The sequence below is a fragment of the Lepidochelys kempii genome, chromosome 8, assembly GCF_965140285.1.
Source record: "Lepidochelys kempii isolate rLepKem1 chromosome 8, rLepKem1.hap1, whole genome shotgun sequence".
In the NCBI taxonomy this organism is placed as follows: Eukaryota; Metazoa; Chordata; order Testudines; family Cheloniidae; genus Lepidochelys; species Lepidochelys kempii.
The window spans coordinates 414,466-437,194 of NC_136387.1; the positions used below are offsets into that span (position 1 = coordinate 414,466).

The 22,729-nt window shown below is 47.0% G+C and overlaps 1 protein-coding gene across 1 annotated transcript; it reads left to right on the forward strand.

Moving 5' to 3' along the window:
* The first annotated feature begins 141 nt into the window (after window positions 1–141).
* GFRA3 (GDNF family receptor alpha 3) lies at window positions 142–19,361 on the forward strand. Its single transcript, XM_073355051.2, has 8 exons — window positions 142–329; window positions 7,791–8,063; window positions 8,952–9,044; window positions 10,844–11,189; window positions 11,271–11,380; window positions 13,196–13,330; window positions 14,486–14,616; window positions 14,946–19,361. The coding sequence occupies exons 1-8, from the start codon at window positions 236–238 to the stop codon at window positions 15,081–15,083; spliced, it is 1,320 nt and encodes a 439-aa protein (XP_073211152.1). The 5' UTR covers window positions 142–235; the 3' UTR covers window positions 15,084–19,361.
* Window positions 19,362–22,729: the final 3,368 nt, after the last annotated feature.

Below are 22,729 nucleotides of genomic sequence, written 5' to 3' on the forward strand. Positions count from 1 at the left end.
GGCCAGCTCCAGAGGCTGGGGGAGGGCTGGCCGGCCAGTCCGTGGGGAGGGGGCAGAGCCCGCCGAGGCTCGGGGGAGGAGGCTGCAGGCAGCTGGGGGAGCAGGACGCGCAGACCCGGCGGAGCGCAGCGGGAGGCTGCCCAGTCCGCGCTCAGCACTCGGACAGCGCAGAGCCGGGAGGCGCCTGCCCCGCCGAGCCGAGCCCCGAGAGGAGCATGTGAGCGCCCGCAGGGACATGGGGACCCGCTCGCAGCGCAGGGACCTGCCGCGCCTGCCCGGCTCCAGCATGGGGCTCCCTCTGCTGCTGGGGCTGCTCCTCTGCCGAGCCGGTAACTGCAGGGGTCTCCCGGGGTGCGGGGTCTGTGCCCGCGGGCGGGACACGCGGTCCGAGAATTTACCGACTCCCGGCGCCGAGCTGCGGGGCGTCGCTAGCGGCCAGCGGGGCTCGGAGTGTGGCGGGGCCGAGCGGCTCCGGGCGCGATTTGCCTCTCCCCCGCCTCGCTCCTCTGCGCCCGCAGGTGCCCCGGCGGGGGGCGGGCAGGCTGCCCCGCCCGGGGCTCCGGGACTGCACTGGATCCCCCGGGCGGGCTCCTGGAGGCTCTCTCCCCCCGCCCCGGCTCGGCCCCGGGCTGTGCTGGGCCCGGCTCCCAGGGCCCCTGGCCGCCCCGCTGCGTGTGCCGCAGCCCAGGGGCTCGGCGCAGCCTCGGGCGGCGCAGCGCGCGCAGGTGGGTGCGGACGGCTGCGCGGGAGCGGAGCGCGCTTTGGGGGAGCCGGGGTCTGGCGCTGAGCCGCTTTGTTCTGTACGAATAAGCGAAGGGCGGAGGTCTCCCAGCTCTGCCCGAAGCCAGCATCAAGAGCGCTCCCGCAGGGGTGGCGACCTGTCTAGGGACCGTTTTTACACCGGCTTAACGATCCCGGTTTGAACCCAGTGTCGGTAAAGGGTCCCGGCTCCAGGGCTACCTGTCCGTGTGCGTTAACTCACTGTAACTGTGTTCTCACGAGCGGTGCTTTCGGTTAAAAAATCACACCCCGGCCAAAAGAGTTACTTCAGCCCAACACCGAGAGTGGAGCAGACTCTGTGTCTGTTTGCGGAAGCGACGGCGAAGAGTTTCGGCTGGGATTTGCGGCTCCATCCTGATCACTTGCAGTTATGGCCAGGACCCAGTTTTCGGTGCCAAAGAGCAGAACGGGCTGGACTGGATGATCAGGCGCTCTGAGCAGGTGTTTCGTGGCCGATTTACAGCAGAGAAACCCAGACATCCCTTTTTTGTAGCGAAGGTGTCGCATTGGTAAGGACGCTGCAGCCAAGCCTTTATTAGAGGCCATCGTAGCTGAAGTTTGCTCATGGGATGCTTCACCGAAAGTGAACTTTGCATTAGCAAGGGGTTTATTCTGGCAGATCCGGAGGCTGATGGGTTTTTGTTTACCTTAGGGCCCACGGAGCGGCTAGCATCTCACAAGAAGGCACAGGTTCCTTTGCAGGCCACTCAAAGGGGTGCTAGGGCAATAAAGCCTCAGCAAAAAATTGGCATTTGCTCTTGGAGTTGAGCTGCATTTGGGGAGTACTTGAGTCAGCACCCAGATGTTGCTACCGTGCCCTTTCCTGGTCGGAGGCATCTATCTACATGTTTTGTCTTCTTCTACAGCGTAGGGTCAATCAGTGAGCTAAGGAGGTTCTAGGTTTTGCCCCCAGTTTAATGATGTTTTGTAACCATTTAAAGTTCATAGAATATCTGGGTTGGAAGGGACCTCAGGAGGTCATCTAGTCCAACCCCCTGCTCAAAGCAGGACCAGTCCCCAATTTTTGCCCCAGATCCCTAAATAGCCCCCTCAAGGATTGAACTCACAACCCTGTGGTTGTCTAGGCCAATGGACAAACCACTGAGCTATCCCCCTCACCCTCAGGGGGAAGACTCAATTGGAGGCAAAGCAGCTGATAAATTCCCCCAAAGCAGCAGGTGCCCAAAAGCTGCGAACAGCCCCAAAGTGGCTTGCCAGGCTCAGAAGAGGCTCATTCTTTGAAGCCAAGACAAACTCATTGGATTTCCTTGGGTCCAGTAATTACCCTCAGAACCAATTTTACAGAAGTTTGTGTTCCTGGAACCAAAATATTAACCACAAATATGGGAATTACTCAAAGTAAAAAGACTCCTCATGGGTCTGAAAGTTGGCCCCGGGGAGCCAGGGCTGGGGGAAAGAGACAGTTCCTAGTCCCACTACTATCGCCAAGACAAGAGGAAGAGGCAGATCTGAGAGGAGACAACAGAAGGTGGAAGTGGCTGCAGCTTCTTTTCAGGAGTCACTGGGACCTGCAACATCACCACTAGTGCCACATGCTCTCATACAATCTATTTTACTGGTAGCCAAACCAATAGCTAGTGTGTGTTCTGCTCCCAGGTTTCTTGCACTGCAGGGCCTGTGAGGGTCCCCAGGATTGAGTGAGCATCTGGATTCTGTAACTAAATGACAGTCATAATCCAAGAGCCTCATCTAGTGATGGCAGCTGTGAACAGAGGCTGTCTATGACTGCTCTCTCTCCTACTGTTGCAAAGTCAGGGGAGCTTAGATTATAAAAAATTTCTCTACTGACAGGCTTGCTAATATCGCCATACAATCATCACAGAGCCAGTACAACTCACTTTGGAATTTGCATTGCTGATATGGTTGAAAATATAGGAGTTACAAAACCCATTTCACTCTACAGCTCTCAAACAGTCCCAGAGTCCTGTCTGTGGCAGTAGATATGGGGATGATTTTGGAGCTTTCAATCCAGTAAAGCTGAAATTGCTAAACATCACACTGACTGCTTAAAAAATAAACTGAGACAAGGTGGGTGAGGTAATATCTTTTATTGGACCAATTTCTGCTGGTGAGAGCTCAGTAAGCTCGAAAGCGTGTCTCTCTGACCAACAGAATCATAGAATATCAGGGTTGGAAGGCACCTCAGGAGGTCATCTAGTCCAACCCCCTGCTCAAAGCAGGACCAATCCCCAATTAAATCATCCCAGCCAGGGCTTTGTCAAGCCTGACCTTAAAAACTTCTAAGGAAGGAGATTCTACCACCTCCCTAGGTAACGCATTCCAGTGTTTCACCACCCTCCTAGTGAAAAAGTTTTTCCTAATATCCAACCTAAACCTCCCCCACTGCAACTTGAGACCATTACTCCTTGTCCTGTCCTCTTCTACCACTGAGAATAGTCTAGAACCATCCTCTTTGGAACCACCTCCCAGGTAGTTGAAAGCAGCTATCAAATCCCCCCTCATTCTTCTCTTCTGCAGACTAAACAATCCCAGTTCCCTCAGCCTCTCCTCATAAGTCATGTGTTCCAGACCCCTAATCATTTTTGGCACCTTAGAGACTAACCAATTTATTTGAGCATAAGCTTTCGTGAGCTACAGCTCACTTCATCGGATGCATACTGTGGAAACTGCAGAAGACATTATATACACAGAGACCATGAAACAATACCTCCTCCCACCCCACTCTCCTGCTGGTAATAGCTTATCTAAAGTGATCACTCTCCTTACAATGTGTATGATAATCAAGTTGGGCCATTTCCAGCACAAATCCAGGTTTTCTCACCCTCCACTCCCCCCCACACAAACTCACTCTCCTGCTAGTAATAGCCCATCCAAAGTGACCACTCTCTTTACAATGTGTATGATAATCAAGGTGGACCACTTCCAGCACAAATCCAGGTTTTCTCACACACCCCCACCCCCATACACACACAAACTCACTCTCCTGCTGGTAATAGCTCATCCAAACTGACCACTCTCCTTACAGTGTGTATGATAATCAAGGTGGGCCATTTCCAGCATAAATCCAAGTTTAACCAGAACGTCTGGGGGGGGGGGTAGGAAAAAACAAGGGGAAATAGGCTACCTTGCATAATGACTTAGCCACTCCCAGTCTCTATTTAAGCCTAAATAGTATCCAATTTGCAAATGAATTCCAATTCAGCAGTTTCTCACTGGAGTCTGGATTTGAAGTTTTTTTGTTGTAAGATAGCGACCTTCATATCTGTAATTGCGTGACCAGAGAGATTGAAGTGTTCTCTGACTGGTTTATGAATGTTATAATTCTTGACATCTGATTTGTGTCCATTTATTCTTTTACGTAGAGACTGTCCAGTTTGACCAATGTACATGGCAGAGGGGCATTGCTGGCACATGATGGCATATATCACATTAGTGGATGTGCAGGTGAACGAGCCTCTGATAGTGTGGCTGATGTTATTAGGCCCTGTGATGGTGTCCCCTGAATAGATATGTGGGCACAGTTGGCAACGGGCTTTGTTGCAAGGATAGGTTCCTGGGTTAGTGGTTCTGTTGTGTGGTATGTGGTTGCTGGTAAGTATTTGCTTCAGGTTGGGGGGCTGTCTGTAGGCAAGGACTGGCCTGTCTCCCAAGATTTGTGAGAGTGTTGGGTCATCCTTCAGGATAGGTTGTAGATCCTTAATGATGCGTTGGAGGGGTTTTAGTTGGGGGCTGAAGGTGATGGCTAGTGGCATTCTTCTGTTTCTTCACTTCCGCGGTGGGTATTGTAGTTGTAAGGATGCTTGATAGAGATCTTGTAGGTGTTTGTCTCTGTCTGAGGGGTTGGAGCAAATGCGGTTGTATCGCAGAGCTTGGCTGTAGACGATGGATCGTGTGGTGTGGTCAGGGTAAAAGCTGGAGGCATGTAGGTAGGAATAGCGGTCAGTAGGTTTCCGGTATAGGGTGGTGTTTATGTGACCATTGTTTATTAGCACTGTAGTGTCCAGGAAGTGGATCACTTGTGTGGACTGGACCAGGCTGAGGTTGATGGTGGGATGGAAATTGTTGAAATCATGGTGGAATTCCTCAAGGGCTTCTTTTCCATGGGTCCAGATGATGAAGATGTCATCAATATAGCGCAAGTAGAGTAGGGGCGTTAGGGGACAAGAGCTGAGGAAGCGTTGTTCTAAATCAGCCATAAAAATGTTGGCATACTGTGGGGCCATGTGGGTACCCATAGCAGTGCCGCTGATCTGAAGGTATACATTGTCCCCAAATGTAAAATAGTTATGGATAAGGACAAAGTCACAAAGTTCAGCCACCAGGTTAGCCGTGACATTATCGGGGATAGTGTTCGTGACGGCTTGTAGTCCATCTTTGTGTGGAATGTTGGTGTAGGGGGCTTCTACATCCATAGTGGCCAGGATGGTGTTATCAGGAAGATCACCGATGGATTGTAGTTTCCTCAGGAAGTCAGTGGTGTCTCAAAGGTAGCTGGGAGTGCTGGTAGCGTAGGGCCTGAGGAGGGAGTCTACATAGCCAGACAATCCTGCTGTCAGTGTGCCAATGCCTGAGATGATGGGGCGCCCAGGATTTCCAGGTTTATGGATCTTGGGTAGTAGATAGAATATCCCAGGTCGGGGTTCCAGGGGTGTGTCTGTGCGGATTTGATCTTGTGCTTTTTCAGGAAGTTTCTTGAGCAAATGCTGTAGTTGCTTTTGGTAACTCTCAGTGGGATCATAGGGTAATGGCTTGTAGAAAGTGGTGTTGGAGAGCTGCCGAGCAGCCTCTTGTTCATATTCCGACCTATTCATGATGACAACAGCACCTCCTTTGTCAGCCTTTTTGATTATGATGTCAGAGTTGTTTCTGAGGCTGTGGATGGCATTGTGTTCTGCACGGCTGAGGTTATGGGGCAAGTGATGCTGCTTTTCCACAATTTCAGCCTGTGCACGTCGGCACTCTATGTAGAAGTCCAGTCTGCTGTTTCGACCTTCAGGAGGAGTCCACCTAGAATCCTTCTTTTTGTAATGTTGGTAGGGAGGCTTCTGTGGATTAGTATGTTGTTCAGAGGTATTTTGGAAATATTCCTTGAGTCGGAGACGTCGAAAATAGGATTCTAGGTCACCACAGAACTGTATCATGTTCGTGGGGGTGGAGGGGCAGAAGGAGAGGCCCCGAGATAGGACAGCTGCTTCTGCTGGGCTGAGAGTATAGTTGGATAGGTTAACAATATTGGTGGGTGGGTTGAGGGAACCATTGCTGTAGCCCCTTGTAGCATGTAGTAGTTTAGAAAGTTTAGTGCCCTTTTTCTTTTGTAGAGAAGCAAAGTGTGCGTTGTAAATGGCTTGTCTAGTTTTAGTAAATTCCAGCCACGAGGAGTTTGTGTGGAAGGTTGGCTTTTTATGAGAGTATCCATTTTTGAGAGCTCATTCTTAATCTTTCCCTGTTTGCTGTAGAGGATGTTGATCAGGTGATTCCGCAGTTTCTTTGAGAGCGTGTGGCACAAGCTGTCAGCATAGTCTGTGTGGTATGTAGATTGTAATGGATTTTTTACCTTCAGTCCTTTTGGTACGATGTCCATCTGTTTGCATTTGGAAAGGAAGATGATGTCTGTCTGTATCTGTACAATTTTTTTCATGCAGTTGATAGATTTCCACTCCATACAATATATAGCATTACAGTGTGGATATGGATATATTGTATGGAGTGGATAGATTTCCACTCCATACAATATATAGCATTACAGTGCTAATAAACAATGGTCACATAAACACCATCCTATACTGTCACAATGCCAAAAAACTACTAAAAAGGCATAGCAGAATGATAGAGACTCATGGGCAGCATGACTTGAAAAATTAGAAGGCATGGGCAGCAGTCCAGCATGGTGTCACATGTCATGCAACCAGACTCTACTGCCTACAGCAAATAAACTTTTGAAGCCAGCAACAGTGGAAAAGGTGACAGAACAAATTAAATGATGGTGACAGCAAATAGTATGAGAGGTGCCAAAGATCTTCCTGAACTCCAGACAGTACAACCAGCAACCTAATGACAAAGATAAGATGGAGGGCAAGGACAGGTAATCCAAAGAGCAGCACCAAGGCTATACATGGTGAAAGTATAAGGACAACTCAACCGCCACAACCCTTGTATCCTAAGAATAACCAAGGAACAATTGCCCTCAAGAGATGGCCCACATAGATTCACACACAGGAGCTACAATAGAAACTGACAATGACAATGTAATTAATTCCCATTAGTTACCCTGAGAAGGTGGCAAATACATGCCAGTTAATGAACCTGCACAAAAATCTCCAGAAGAAAAACACCAACAGATGAAAGGACTTCAAATAATATCCCTCTAAGTGGAAGAGCCCTAATGTTGCCAAGTTTCAAAGACTCCTACATTGTTAATTCAATAATTTCAATTAACATCCATTATAGGAAGAGAGAAGTGTCCTATATAAAAAATGTATATATACTGATATATCTCTAGTTAATATTAAGGGTACCATTTATTACCATAAGAATATGTACCATTGTTCATAAGTGTCGTAGGTTCACTATAGTTGTTATTCTGTACTGCAAATGGCTTTTTAAATGCAGCTCTTATACCTAGTTCCAGCACCTGAGTTTTCCTTGGGGATCTTCTGTCCCATGTAAGTACTGAACAGCCCTGATCCTGATCAGGTTTGGAAGATTGCAAGACACCCATAGGAGGGTTTTTTTATAAAGCTGGCAAATGGCTTTGTATATAATCTCTTGCTATCCCTTTGCACCAATGTGAGTTCCTTTTGATGTCCATCCTCTCATTTCTAAAGGGAGGGAGCTCTTGTTCCCCACCTGTCCTACACCAAAGGCAGAGGATTCCATCTCACCCAGATCAGATACACTTTCCCACGGCTGCCTTTGCAGAGATGTTCTTGCTGAGATAGGACAGAAAGCCTGCAGTGATGGTACTGGAACAATTATTGTGTGGCTTTCTCCCTGAATGAAGCCCTATCACTCTGTCCCTACTTCAACAGGAGGCCTCCTTGCTCTTCCAAGGGACTGCATAGCAGCTGAGAAGATTTGCCTGATGGACCCTGCGTGCAATGCCACCTACCAGGCCCTGGAAAACTGCTCCCTTGATAAGACGCGTTTCCTCCCTCTGAGTCCTGATGCCAGAGCAAGGTGCCGGGATGCAAAGCTAGACCTCAGAAGCAGCCCTTTACTGCACTGCAAGTGTCACAGGCGCATGAGGAGACAGAAGCTCTGCCTGCGCATCTACTGGACTCTTCACGCCAGCTTCACTCGCGGTGAGATGGAATCATTGTTCATACGCTATCTAGTAATGACACAAACCTCTGCGCTATTAATACACCCCCCCAACAAGGGCAGGAGAGGGGTGCAGTGGAGAATCCTGCCACAGCTCACTCTCCAACCCTGGAGGTGGTTGCTGGAGAAACATCACACGGGCTTCCACCTCCTGGGGAAGAGGAGTCACTGGTCCTTTACAATAAATGTTTAAGAAATTAATATAATAAGCAAAGCTTGGACACAGATTTCATTTTTAGTTTAAAACTTATGACATGAGGTGGTGAGTTTATGTTCATGAAACAATTCTGGGGCTGGACCCTCAGGTTAACCAACAGGACTACAGAGGGTCAGAGAGAGGGGTAGGGTGAGAAGGGAGGTTACGCTGCAACCTAAAGAAACACAGAAAGTTGGTTTTGTCCAGCAGTGAGCAAGGGATTAATTAAAATGAGAAAAACAGTGTTATCCTGAAAGCTGCTGTCTCACTGCTTTACTGTAAAAAGCTTCTGCCTAAAACTTCCCCCCCTCCCTGCTGTAATTTTAAAGGGTCAGTGCACATATCCTCATGAATGCTGAGACTGAAAAGGAACAAATGAAAACTAGATCTAATCCTGGACACAGAGAAGCCAATGAGTGACTCCCATGTCAAAGCTGCTTAGTAACACAACAGTATCTCTGATAGGTCGGGGCCATGGTTTGCTCTTGCTGGCTCTGCCTGGTTCTTGAGTAAAGCAGTGTGTTTCTGGATGAACTCCAGTCCTGTGGGTGCAACCAGATATGTTTTGTGTGTGCATGAAAGTCTCTCTAAAAGGAGAAGCTGGTTCCAGTGTGTCCCCCTCCCCCCCCCCCCCCCGCCCCACATCCCTGAATGTGTGTCTCACCTTGCCTAGGTTATTTCAATTTGGAGACTTCTCCTTATGAGGATCCAGCAAATGAAGAACCCTGGAAGATTGACTACAACAAGCTGGCAGCTTTGGTTTCAGGTAAGGATCATGACAGGTACACATTTTCCCCTTTTTCTTCCTTTCTCAGGGGCCACCTACTGCGCTGAGGATTATTAAGAGGGAAAATATTTTGAGGCAGCACCCCCGTTAAAACTGGTCAGGGGAATATTGGCTCCAGAGGACCTGAGATAGACAGGTGAAGCTTTTGGAGTCAGCATGTCAGAGAGTGGGGTGGATCCGTAGATCCCACTGCCTGTAAGTGAAGCTATCCAAAAGGTAACCAGTTCGGAGAGATTAAAGGGACAGAGTCAGAAGAATGGAATGCATCAAGGAAAGCCCAACAAGGAAACAAGTCTAACAATTTCCATTTTATACATAATCCAGAATTTTTAAAACTATTAAGATATAATAAATATTGGCATTTTCTCCATTATTTTTATTTTCCTTTAGCTTGTTTAGAAAAATCAAAGATTTAGTTAACAGACAGGTGAGATTCCCTCTCCGTTGGACAATATCCACTTATTCCAAAAAGCATTACCAGACAGAAAAAATCTTCCATATGCTCTGATATTTGGTGTACCGCAATTTCTCTATAAGACATCCCAACTAAAAAGAAAATATACATTACTAAAAAAGCACCTACCTCTGATTTAGGCCTTCTTATGGCCTGCCCATATCATGGAGGATAGATCCATCAAGGGCTATTAGCCAGGATGGGCAGGGATGGTATCCCTAGCCTCTGTTAGCCAGAAGCTGGGAATGGGTGACAGGGGATGGATCACTTCATGATTACCTGTTTTGTTAATTCCCTCTGAAACACCTGGCATTGGCCACTGTCAGAAGACAGGATACTGGGCTAGATGGACCTTTGTTCTGACCCAGTATGGCTGTTCTTATGTCCAGTGTTCCCTGAGTTGCCTTCTAGTTTGTAAACTTAACTAAGAACAATTAGGAATATTTATGACCAGAGAGATAATTTTATAATGTATGGTTTCAGAGTAGCAGCCTTGTACTCCTTTTCTTTTTACAATGTATGTTACTTATGGTAGTTCACAATTTTTTCCAGTGAACTGCTAGAATGTCAGTGGCATAAACCAGCATATGTGCCATTCAGTTTACTGCTCTTTACACCATATATATCTTTCATTGCTGTCCTCAAAAGGAGTGTGTGTCAGGATATGGGTTTATTTAATTGAGCAATTCTTTTTATTTGTTCAAATAACGGAATCGAATCAATCTCACCAAAGATATATCTATAACTTTTTTGTCATTGTTGCCAACAAAGCCCTGAACTCTTTTCATAGACCTTTATGTTCAGCTGGAGTTCACCACCACTTTACATGACCTTAGATATAATCTTTTTCCCTTATCACTGTCCTCTTCACTAGCAGGACAAATGTTTGAAAACTGTTTACCTGGGCCCAGAACAAGGTTTAAATGCTGTTTTCAGACACTGTTCCCCAGCAGTCATAGAGGAAGGAGAGTAACTCCTCCTGCTCCATAAGGCAACGAGTGAGCCATAACAGACATAGGTGCGAGCCAGTGAAGCACAAACACCCCTCCACCCCCACCAAACCACATTCCAAAGAGCAAGGCTAGTTCAGGTGTCCGCACGCCTTGGGACTAGGCCTGAATCACACTAGCACTGAGCAGAGTCAGCTTGCCTGATGCCCCTCCCGTTTTCCTGTGAATCTCTGCTGAGTGATCACTAAATTGCAGTGTAACAGAGGATGGTAGCCTGCCCTCTCCCAGGGGCTGCAGAAGCCTGCAGCTCCTCCTGCCCACACCTAAAATCTCCTCTGGGATTTACTGTTCCTGGGTTTCTGTTGGCTTTTCAGGTTCACATCTAGCAGGGGACAGTGCAAATCCCTGCCTGAAAGCAACTCACTTCTGCAGTCTGAATAAGAAATGTGTCCATCTGCGCACATATTATGCATCCAGCTGCACCAAGGGGGCAGAGTCTGGAGGCACCTGTGACCAGCGAAAGTGCCACAAAAGGCTACGACAGTTCTTTGAGAAGGTCCCTGAGGATTTCACCAAGAGGCTCCTGTTCTGTCCATGTCAAGATGAGCTCTGTGGGGAGCGACGCCGGAAAACCATTGTCCCTGAGTGCTCCTTCCAGGACAGCATCAAACCCAACTGCCTCCTTCTTTTGGACTCCTGTATCAAAGACCATATCTGCAAGTATGTCTGTCAGCAAGGGGCATTAGCCCAGTGAAAAGGGCAGTCCTGACTCTCATGCTCTTCTTCTTCTTCTTCCTACAGATCCCGACTGGCTGATTTCCAACAGAACTGTCAGCCTGCAGGCATATCCCCAGATGGCTGTTCTCAGCACAACCATGCTGCGTGCCTGCAGGCTTACATGGGGATGATTGGTAAGTGGTGACCAAAGGGGAACATAAGAAGGCTTGATGAGGAGCATGCTCTCAGGCATACATGGGGATAGAGGGAGTGACAAGAGGGTGTGCCTGAAGGTGTATGGAGCTGAGGACTGGCAAGGTCCAGGCCCTGATCTTATCAGAGCTTAAGGTCATGGTATTGAAGACACTTGAGGCTGGCCTATGTTGGTGTTTTCCCTGACCCAGTGTAGACAGAGCCTAAAGAGGAACTCATTTAGCATCTATAATATCTATGACACCTACAAGGCCAGAGACTATATATTCTCCAATTCTCCCGCCATTGACGAGATAGCAGCATCACCCCCAATTCTCTTATACCAAATCTATTTTGCTTCTTACAAAGGTGCTAGGCTAGTCTACACTGGCAATGCTAAAGTGCTTGGTCGTAGCTCAGCGAGGGGCATAGCTCCTAGCTCTGGGGCACTGTCTACACTGGCGCTTCACAGCGCTGCAACTTGCTGTGCTCAGGGGGGTGTTTTTTCACCCCCCTGAGCGAGAAAGTTGCAGTGCTGTTAATTGCCAGTGTAGACAAGCCTGCTTATCCTGCAGTGCCTGAGCAGCAGAGCCCTGCCCAGCTGTGTGATATAGCCACTCCTGACATTCCAGCCACTGGATGTTTTACAGCCACTTTATCCTTTTACTATCCAAATGAACATCCATTCTCAGGGTCCTTGGTTGCTGACACCTTAAACCCTGTATTCCCTCATAGTTTGGCTGCCTGAGCCCTGATGGGACATTGTTGGTGACATATCCAGCAAAAGCCTTCATAGAGGCCACAGGGGCACTGGGATATAAGATGTCCCTGGTCACACCTGGTTGTGGCCAAACTACCAAAGCATCCCAAGGTTCGCTCCCTGTGATAGCTGTAATAGACATGAATCTGCTAACAGTGAAGCTGTATAGGCCAGGAATGAGTGGGCACTTTAACTGCATTTCCAGACTATCCCTGTTTTTTTGTAAAGTCTTCATTGTGTTAACATGGTCACTGAACTGTATCGCATAGCCAGGCTGCAGCTGCACAATGTTTATCTGGGAACAGGCCACAGGCCATCAGTTTGTTGGCAGCGGTAACTGGAAGTTACGGTAGAAGAGCATATCACTGCCGCATGCCAGTGCTCCTGTTTCTGGAGAGGGGTAGGGGTGTCTCCACGCTCCGCTACACATCTTCTAATTTACGGCTTTCTTCCCATAGGCAGTAATCAGTGTGCTTCATTGTTAGGACCACTTAGGTGGGGTGCAGCAGGCTCCCTGGCCCTTCCTGCACCTGATTCCTCAAGTACCCCAGACAGCATGCACCTCAGTGCAGAGGGCTCCCTGCCCCCCAGACAGCATGCAATTCTGTGCAGAGGGCTCCCTGCTCCCCAGACAGCATGCAATTCTGTGCAGAGGGCTCCCTGCCCCCCAGACAGCATGCGCCTCAGTGCAGAGGGCTCCCTGCCCCCCAAACAACATGCACTTCTGTGCAGAGGGCTCCCTCCCCCCAGCTCCTCCCTGGGCAGCTGTGCCTTGGCGAATTTAGGTTTAATGATAATTCATGATACATTGAAAGTAATACATACAAACATCATTTAGCTAAAGTACATAGAATCTGCCCAGAGAATGGGCCTCCCTAGCCTGCAGCATGTCCGGGGACTCTAGAGGCACAAAGCATGAGTGTGAAGGCCATGGTGTGATGCCCTGGTTAGAGGCAATGGCTGGTACTCACTGTCTCAGAGGGTTACTGCATGCAGCCCACCTAAAGGTTTTCATACAAACAAATCTTGATTCTCATTTCTTGGGGACTGGGAACAGGTACAGCCATGACACCAAACTATGTTGGTAACTCCAGCACAGAGGTTTCGCTGTGGTGTACCTGTGAGAATAGTGGCAACCAGCAGGAGGAGTGTGACCAGATACGCAGCATGTTCATTAGCAACAAATGCCTCAGTAAGTGCTATATGACAAGCAACTTGGGACACAGATTCATCATAATTAAGTTCAAACTTCTTACTGCTTTCCAGGTCCTACATCACACAGCCCTTACCTACAGCTCCAACCCGCTCTCCTTTGGCATTTCCCTACCCTCTCTACTCCACCACTAGCGTCAGCCTAGATACTCCCTTTCTCTGCTCTTACAGGCATCTCTGAACTTTCTTCCACATTACACCTTATCCCCAGATCTGTTCACAAAGTCGCTTCTCTGGCCACATTCAACCCCTCCCAGAGACTCACTTCTGCAGTCTCACCTATAATAAGTGAGGGGGTAGGAGAAGTTAAGAGAGAAAACCAGCATCACACTATATCCATGGCTTACTGAATAATCACATGATCTCACCACCATCATCTTGTCCTTCCTCACCTCCCCTTACCTCTGACCCTCATTCACTGGACAGAACCTGGGATTTCAGGTGTCTCTGTGAGACACTTAGTATGGTCCTGGTGCTCAAAAAATGAATAGCAATTTGACCCACCACAGCCTGGCACAGACCATATCAATGGGCCAGAAGCTCAGCAATAAACTCTCAAATCCTGGTGGCTGAGATTGGGTAAAATCCAGCTGTGAGTGGTAGCTATGTCCAGAGCCCCTATTCCCCTTAACTATCTCTGGCATCCCAGCAATGGGCTTTATTAAGATTTAAATATTTTATGACTGTAAAAGCTTCCAAAGGGCATCAAATAAAGAAACAAGCATCACTATATAATTGTTTAATATTAATGTATTTTCTGTGTATATAGTACTATATAGCGAAATCTCATACCAATAGAACAGCTCCAGCCCACTCACACTGCCCACCTCAGACACACCCCCTTAGGATGACAGAAAGTAGAGGTGGAAAAACCCCATTCAGACCAATCCACTGCACCCCAGATACCATGTGAGATTGGTCCCTGCAGTCTGCTCTGTGATGCTTTATCCACCACATGTCCACTCCCCACAGTAATATGCCACTGCATACAATATTTACACTCATCAAAGCAAAATCACCCTTACAAACTCCAACATGTGAGCTTCCCAGGGTAGCCCTTCGGGGAGAGCTATATGCCAAGGTGAGCAAATCCGGAAAGCACCTTCTTAGACATTTGTTTGACTTCTACCTGCAGAAAACACAATTCAGTCTCAGATGCATCTGAGCCAGGCAACTCTGGAGGGGCAGGAAGGATTGTTTCACATGCCTTCCCTGAGTTTCCAGGGGGACAGCACCAACACTTCTCTTGCTTCAGAAACGTGCCAGGTATGAATTACTTTTCTACCTTCACAAAGCACCCAGTGAAGTAGCATAGAGAAAGTAACTAGCATCAGAGAAACAAGCAGCTCTGGACACCTGAAAGAGGGAGCTGTGCATGTATCAGAGCCTCAGAAAAGTACCCCCTCCCCATCGCCATTCTAGTTGCTCCATCCCATAGGTTAGCAGAGGCGCCAGTGTGTAGGGGCAAGAGCCATATTACTTGGCATGGGAGGTTCCCAAATCCTCAATGCTAATCTCAGAATGGGAGATCCTGCAGCCAGGGGCCTGAGTGAACTCGATCCAATTTGAATTAATTTCTCCCTTTCCCTTCCCAGGTCACCAAGACAAAGACATGGCCAGACATCTCTGAATACAACAGCATGCCCATGGCCTCCTCTGTGTATTCTGGAGCTGGTGTTTCCTGGCCCCCAATGGCACTGCTGCTACTCCTTCTCCTGCTCAGCCCACCTTAACTTGGCACAACAGGCATCTGTCCCTTCCACATAATTCTCGTCACTCTGCACCCAGATATTGTCCTACTAACTCCCCCTTGGGGAACTGAAGACCTCCAGAGAAGAGGAACTGAACAGTCTCCCCCAGAACAGGAAGGCCTTCTCCTATTTCACTCAGCTCCTTCTGCAGCTAGAACTGCAGGGGCTGGTTGTCCAACACTATCTCCTTCCCCCACTCCTAGCACTGCAAGAGGAAGAGTAGCCAGTTGGGAGACTTTAGGGCACTATTTTGTTTGCTTGTTCTAAAAACAAAGCTAGTCAAAAATCTGTCCAAACAGCGTTTGCCTTTTGAATGAAGGAGAAGGAGGGGCTCCTGCAGGTACCTACGGCCAATTGGTGCTTTCCCTCTAGAGCAGAAAGCAGCAGACTGGTGCCCCAGGGGGCAGAGACCTAACTCTATGGTATTCTGAGAGCAGAGCAAGGCAAACTGACCCATACATTCCTCTGTAAATACCAGCTCTGGGTTCTGTTCAGGACCCTTTTGATCATTTTTCAAATCCATTATTTTAAGCCTATAAAAGAAAACCACCCCAGAGCCAAAGCAAGGAAGCTGGGCTCTGGCCTCTGCTTTTGTTTCTTGTCCCTTTCAGCCATCCATATCTTCCACTCTTAGTGCTAGCAAGAGATGTACCCTTGGATTTCAGCTCCATTTCTTCACTCAGTCCCATTAAACCTTGTTCAGCATTCCATGACACTGCCTGGCTAGGCCATGCTTTTCTAGGACTTCTAAGAGAAAGCATGCAGGCTTATTCAGCTGTACCCACCACAGCTCCCTAGGGATATACTGTGCTGATTTGCAGTGCAAAGACCTCAGGCAGCTGCATTGACCTAGTGTCCCTTCACATACCCCTTTGCCCCCTCCACAGTCTCCCTCCTCTCTGCCAGGTTCCATTTTATGACCTATTTATTCTGGGTGTAAACATGTGTGTTGTGTAACTGCTATTCTGCTGTGCTGCAGTGGCCTGTAAAAATGTGTTGTCCAAGTGAATATTGATTTCTGAGTGCAGGTTACTAGTCCACAATCAATTGTATGAAAGAGCTGCCTTATCAGGGAAGCTTATGTTTTCAGGAGAGCTGGCAGCCCAACTCGGAGCAGCTCCTCTGCACACAGGTGGTGTGTGGCTTTGGAAGATACAATGAAGCTGGACAAATGTTATGCTCCTGGAATGGATGTGTAGCTGTCAGACCTCTCTACTGATCCCTGTGTTCCATTCCTTCCTGTCCCTCAGAAAGGGAATCTTGTGTTGTGTCACTTAGAATCATAGAAGAGTAGAGTTGGAAGAGACCTCAGGAGGTCATCTAGTCCAATCCCCTGCTCAAAGCAGGACCAACACCAACTAAATCATCCCAGCCAGGGCTTTGTCAAGCCAGGCCTTAAAAACCTCTAAGGATGGAGATGCCACCACCTTCCTAGGTAACCCATTCCAATGCTTCACCACCTTCCTAGTGAAATCGCTTTTCCTAGTATCCAACCTAGACCTTCCCCACTGCAATTTGAGACCATTGCTTCTTGTTATGTCTTCTGTCACCACTGAGAACAGCCTAGCTCCATCCTTCTTGGAACCCCCCTTCAGATAGTTGAAGGCTGCTATCAAATCCCCCCTCACTCTTCTCTTCTGCAGACTAAATAACCCCAGTTCCCTCAGCCTCTCCTTGTAAGTCATGTGCCCCAGCCCCCTAATAATTTTTGTTGCCCTCCCCTGGACTCTCTCCAATTTGTCCCATCCCTTGTGTCATGGGGGGGATCAAAACTGGACACAATACTCCAGGTGTGGCCTCACCAGTGCCAAATAGAGGGGAATAATCATTTCCCTCAATCTGCTGGCAATGCTCCTACTAATACAGCCCAATATGCTGTTGGCCTTCTTGGCAACAAGAACATACTGCTGACTCATATCCAGCTTCTCGTCCACTGTAATCCCCAGGTCCTTTTCTGCAGAACTGCTGCTTAGCCAGTCGGTCTCCAGCCTGTAGCGGTGCATGGGATTCCAGATACCTGAGTACCATAGCATCCCTCATCTCTGGATGCACAAATTACATCTCTCCACTGCACCTCTGAAATGTCCTTCATTTCATATTTCCACTTTGAATCCCAGTCTTCTCTGTGCCCACTCACTGAGGAATTAATTTCTTCCTGCTGCAGCAAGAAGCAGGGACAACACATTGCCCAGCAGAGGGGCTGCACTTAATTTCCATACATTGGAGAAGGTCACAGCCACTGCCATCATTAACAGAGAGGGCTCATCTACAGATGACAAGATGTCCCACTATGCACTGGCGCCTGGCTGCTTGGATCAAGAGGGAGCATGGACCCCCCAATGTGCTTTCTACACCTCCATAATCAAGCTGAGGAAGGCAATGTTATAGGATTCCCTGGGCTCCATTTGGCCATGCACTGGTCGGACACTGACATGCAGGGGCTGGCAGTTCCCTGGAAACTTCCTTATTACAGTATAGCAGAAGTTGCCTTCTCCAAAGATTGGTGGTGAGAGGAGAAGTGGTTGCTGTCCCAGTGTCCCACAGCATGCATAAAACACATGCAAGGAGTTCAGAAGAATGTTGGGCTAGCAAGCCCCTATGCGATGTTCCCTGAGTACTCTGTATCCTCTTTTCTAGCCCCTACATAGAATCATAGAATATCAGGGTTGGAAGGGACCTCAGGAGGTCATCTAGTCCAACCCCCTGCTCAAAGCAGGACTGATCCCCAACTAAATCATCCCAGCCAGGGTTTTGTCAAACCTGATCTTAAAAACCTCAAAGGAAGGAGATTCCACCACCTCCCTAGGTAACGCATTCCAATGCTTCACCACCCTCCTAGTGAAAAAGTTTTTCCTAATATCCAACCTAAACCTCCCCCACTGCAACTTGAGACCATTACTCCTCATTCTGTCATCACTACCACTGAGAACAGTCTAGCTCCATCCTCTTTGGAACCCCCTTTCAGGTAGTTGAAAGCAGCTATCAAATCCCCCCTCATTCTTCTCTTCTGCAGACTAAACAATCCCAGTTCCCTCAGCCTCTCCTCATAAGTCATGTGTTCCAGTCCCCTAATCATTTTTGTTGCCCTCCACTGGACGCTTTCCAATTTTTCCACATCCTTCTTGTAGTGTGGGGCCCAAAACTGGACACAGTACTCCAGATGAGGCCTCACCAATGTCGAATAGAGGGGAATGATCACGACCCTCGATCTGCTGGCAATGCCCCTATTTATACAGCCCAAAATGCCATTAGCCTTCTTGGCAACAAGGGCACACTGCTGACTTATATCCAGCTTCTCGTCCACTGTAACACCTAGGTCCTTTTCTGCAGAACTGCTGCCTAGCCATTCGGTCCCTAGTCTGTAGCGGTGCACGGGATTCTTCCATCCTAAGTGCAGGACTCTGCACTTGTCCTTGTTGAATCTCATCAGATTTCTTTTGGCCCAATCCTCTAATTTGTCTAGGTCCCTCTGTATCCTATCCCTACCCTCCAGCTTATCTACCATTCCTCCCAGTTTAGTGTCATCTGCAAACTTGCTGAGGGTACAATCCACGCCATCCTCCAGATCATTAATGAAGATATTGAACGAAACCGGCCCGAGGACCGACCCTTGGGGCACTCCACTTGATACCGGCTGCCAACTAGACATGGAGTCATTGATCACTACCTGTTGAGCCCGATGATCTAGCCAGCTCTCTATCCACCTTATAGTCCATTCATCCAGCCCATACTTCTTTAACTTGCTGGCAAGAATACTGTGGGAGACCGTACCAAAACCTTTGCTAAAGTCAAGGAATAACACCTCCACTGCTTTCCCCTCATCCACAGAGCCAGTTATCTCGTCATAGATACATACATGATGTGCTCCCCACAGTTGCCATCCCCCTCTCTCCTCAGCATTATGGCCTGGACCCTCAAAGGTATTTAGGTACCTAAATCAATGGGAATTAGTTACCTAAATCCCTTTTTGGATCTAGACCTATATGCTTTCCGCATTCTACTTCCCTGCTATCCCGGATGCACAGTGCTCTCACAAAGGCAGGTATTTTGTTTGATTTGGGGCAACTTAGAACCAACACTATAAACACAGTTGTCATTTTGTTTGTTATATCCAGTGTGTCACTGGGACTCTAGCCTTCCATCCCCAATGGCTGGCTCACTGAGAGACTGCAAACTCATATCCTGAACATCCAGGGCCAATGGTTGGCTCATACTGGGGCAGGTGCTTTAAAGTTAAATAAATTCCGCTTTAATTGAAAATGTAGAGAAATCCCAACTGGCATTTTTTGCTTCAATCTTCTCTCTCCTTGTATTTACAGCCATACACACCCTTGCCTCTCACACCTATTCACCTGCATGTGTGCATACAACTCTACTTCTCTACACACCTGTACATTCACATCCACATGTACACAGAGCTATTTGCATAACTGCTCTTGCCCGCAGTCCCATACTTGCTTCCAGTCCTAACCCTCTCCCCCCAAAATCACACATCTGTGTAGTTACACACAGGCATAAGAACGACCATACTGGGTCAGACCAAAGGTCCATCCAGCCCAGTATCCTGTCTACCAACAGTGGCCAATGCCAGGTGCCCCAGAGGGAGTGAACCTAACAAGTAATGATCAAGTGATCTCTCTCCTGCCATCCATCTCCACCCGCTGACAAACAGAGGCTAGGGACACCATTCCTTACCCATCCTGGCTCATAGCCATTAACTGCATACTGTCCACACACACTGATGAAAACCATCAACGTACTGATCTAGAATAATTTTAAATCTGTTTATTTAAAGGAAAACTCCAAAGTAAGAAGAAAAGGGATTTATTTATTATTTGTATTCCAGTAGCATCTGAGGACCCTATTGTGCTAGGCATTGTACAGACATTTCTGACTAAGCAAACACCAGTTGAGCTCCGCCAACATTAGCAACATTAAGAGATGCACTGTGGATGGGCTACAAATAGCCCAGAATCTCCTATTAAGAACAGTTCATACTGACATGGCCTGCTGGTTGCCACTGGTGTTTTAAATACTGTATAAATCAGAACTTTTCTGAGCAGGATTAGAATACACAGTGCTTAAAACACTAGCAGCCCATCTGTCTTAGATTTTCTAACATTGCTAACAATTGTGGTGCTGAACTGCTCTGTTAGTACCCATGAGAAATTTTTGCAGAATTTCCATCATACAGACAAATTTTGAATTAGAGATCTGAGGATGGGCTTACTGTTGGAAAGGAGACACATGCAATGCAGCTCCCTTTGTGTTGAGAGGAAATCAGATTTATTTTCAGAGTTGTAGAGTAAATGTTTCTTACTTAATCCACTTTTCAGCGACTAATCCTGATTCAGCCACTGTTTAACCATTTAAGATAGATAAGAATGTCCCATAAACTTTTCAAGTGTCTTATTTTAGTAGAAGTTACAGTGACACAGTCATGAGGTTGCCTCCTGATTAGTTCTCTGATGTCACTGGCATAATTCCAGATTTACTCAGATGTAACTGATCAGAATCTGGCACCATCTCTTGACTACATATGGACTTATCACAACTCTGTGACTTCTTAAATGAAAAGGGCAGTGCAACAGAGATCACTAAAGATACCATAATGTGTCTTAAATATAATTGCAAGAATAACAAACAATTTAATAGAAACTCTCTATTCTGCCAGTCCTAGCACAGGACTTACATCAAATGCAGAGAAAGGAGGAAGCTTTCTAAGATGTTATAATGTAAATTCTATTAATTTTTTAAAATGTAAGATAAACCCAAAATATCTATAGTAAAGAACATTTTATCTTCCAACTCTGAAAGACTGTTGCTTTCCTTTGCATTCATTCCCTATGTCCTGCTCCACTCAAGTACCATGGGGATGATCGTGGTAAAGGAACCTAAAGAACAGAACAGCATCAGACAGGAGCTCCTGCCAGGAAGTCTCAGGGCAAGAGCGCTGACAGCCACCCCAGCATCAGTCATGGAGATGAAGCAGTGCCAGAGATTTCTAAAAGCTTTTTAAAAATTCCTTAATTTGGTTTAATTTAATATTTACTTATAAATACTGTTTATCTGTCTCTTCACATACAGTACGCCTCACAATCACCCTGTGAGTTAGGTGAGTTGTTATTCCAATTTTAAAGGTGAGGAAACAGACAGAGACATAAGCCATACAGTGAGATGGTGCCAGAGATGGGCCTGCAATTTGGAAGCCCTAGACTATTAAACCTGTGCTCAATCCATTTGATCACACAGGAGTATCAACGCAAGCTATACGTGACTGCAATTTCTCTTTAAACAACAGCCAAGATCAGCATCATATGGATGTGAAAAAACAACTGAAGCTAAACTTCAGTTCAGACAATAAATGATTTTTATGTTCTCTCCCCACACTTGAAACATGCTGACAGTGTCAGAGAATTTGAGACAGGTGGGATAACATTGCAGCTTTAAGATTCAGTGAAGAGATGAAGGGCCTCCCCTCACTAGCACAACCTAAAAACAACAATCAACTACAAAGCTGCTAGAAAGGAAGGGATCTTTCAGAGTAATCCCTGCAGAATCTATGTATTCTGAGAACACCCCTTTGAAGGTGACTGCTCTAGGAACAGAGGCCCAGCTTCTCAAAGATATTTAGGCTCCAAACTTCCAGTGAAATCTTTGGAAATTAGGAACATAAATAAATTTAAGAATCTGGGCCAAAGTGGTAACTCCACAGCCGGACTCCCAAGGGACCAGTCAAAATTTCTGCAGAGGAAGAAATAGGTGCTATCCTGCTCTTACTTCCCAGGCAGAAGCAAAGAGTGGTAAATATAATCAGTAGGTAATTACTTCTGCCTCTGGGACTCAGGGCTGGAACTTTTGTTCAATTGATAGACTCTGTTGAGTATGAGCTTAGTTTTGTCTCTAATGGAAACTCTTCTTATAGGTTATGAGTTCTTCTCCAGGAAGTGATTTGCTGTTTGGGTTTTTCGCAAACCCCAGGGTTAGCAGAGGTCACACTGTACAGTGCTTTGTCCTCAATGCCTGCATGAAAATAGCCCCACATCCTTTCCATTTGCAGCTGATCACTTCCATTACCCACAGACTAGGAGGAGATGATCAGTAATTGTTAAGTGCTTGAATCACACTAATAGCTTGCTGCTAATTCCCCCCTGTAATGTGAGTCTGAATTCCTGGTAAACAAACTGACTGCTTTTCACACACAGGGATGGATGCCAAGAGACTAATATTAGAGCTCTGGAGCTAAGGCTTTTAGAGCAATTCTGTCCACTCAAAGATGTTTAATGACATTAAATTGTGTACTAAATAATTACAGGACAAAGGCCCTCTTGGAATCAATGAGTTATTGTCTGATTCAGATGAAAAAAGGTCTCTATCCTACTTTAAAACAGGTTTCAGAGTAACAGCCGTGTTAGTCTGTATTCGCAAAAAGAAAAGGAGTACTTGTGGCACCTTAGAGACTAACCAATTTATTTGAGCATAAGCTTAGCTCATGAAAGCTCATGCTCAAATAAATTGGTTAGTCTCTAAGGTGCCACAAGTACTCCTTTTCTTTTTACTTTAAAACAGTTACACTAAAATGGTATACCTGATAAATGCTAACAATAACTAGGTCTTTACCTATGGAT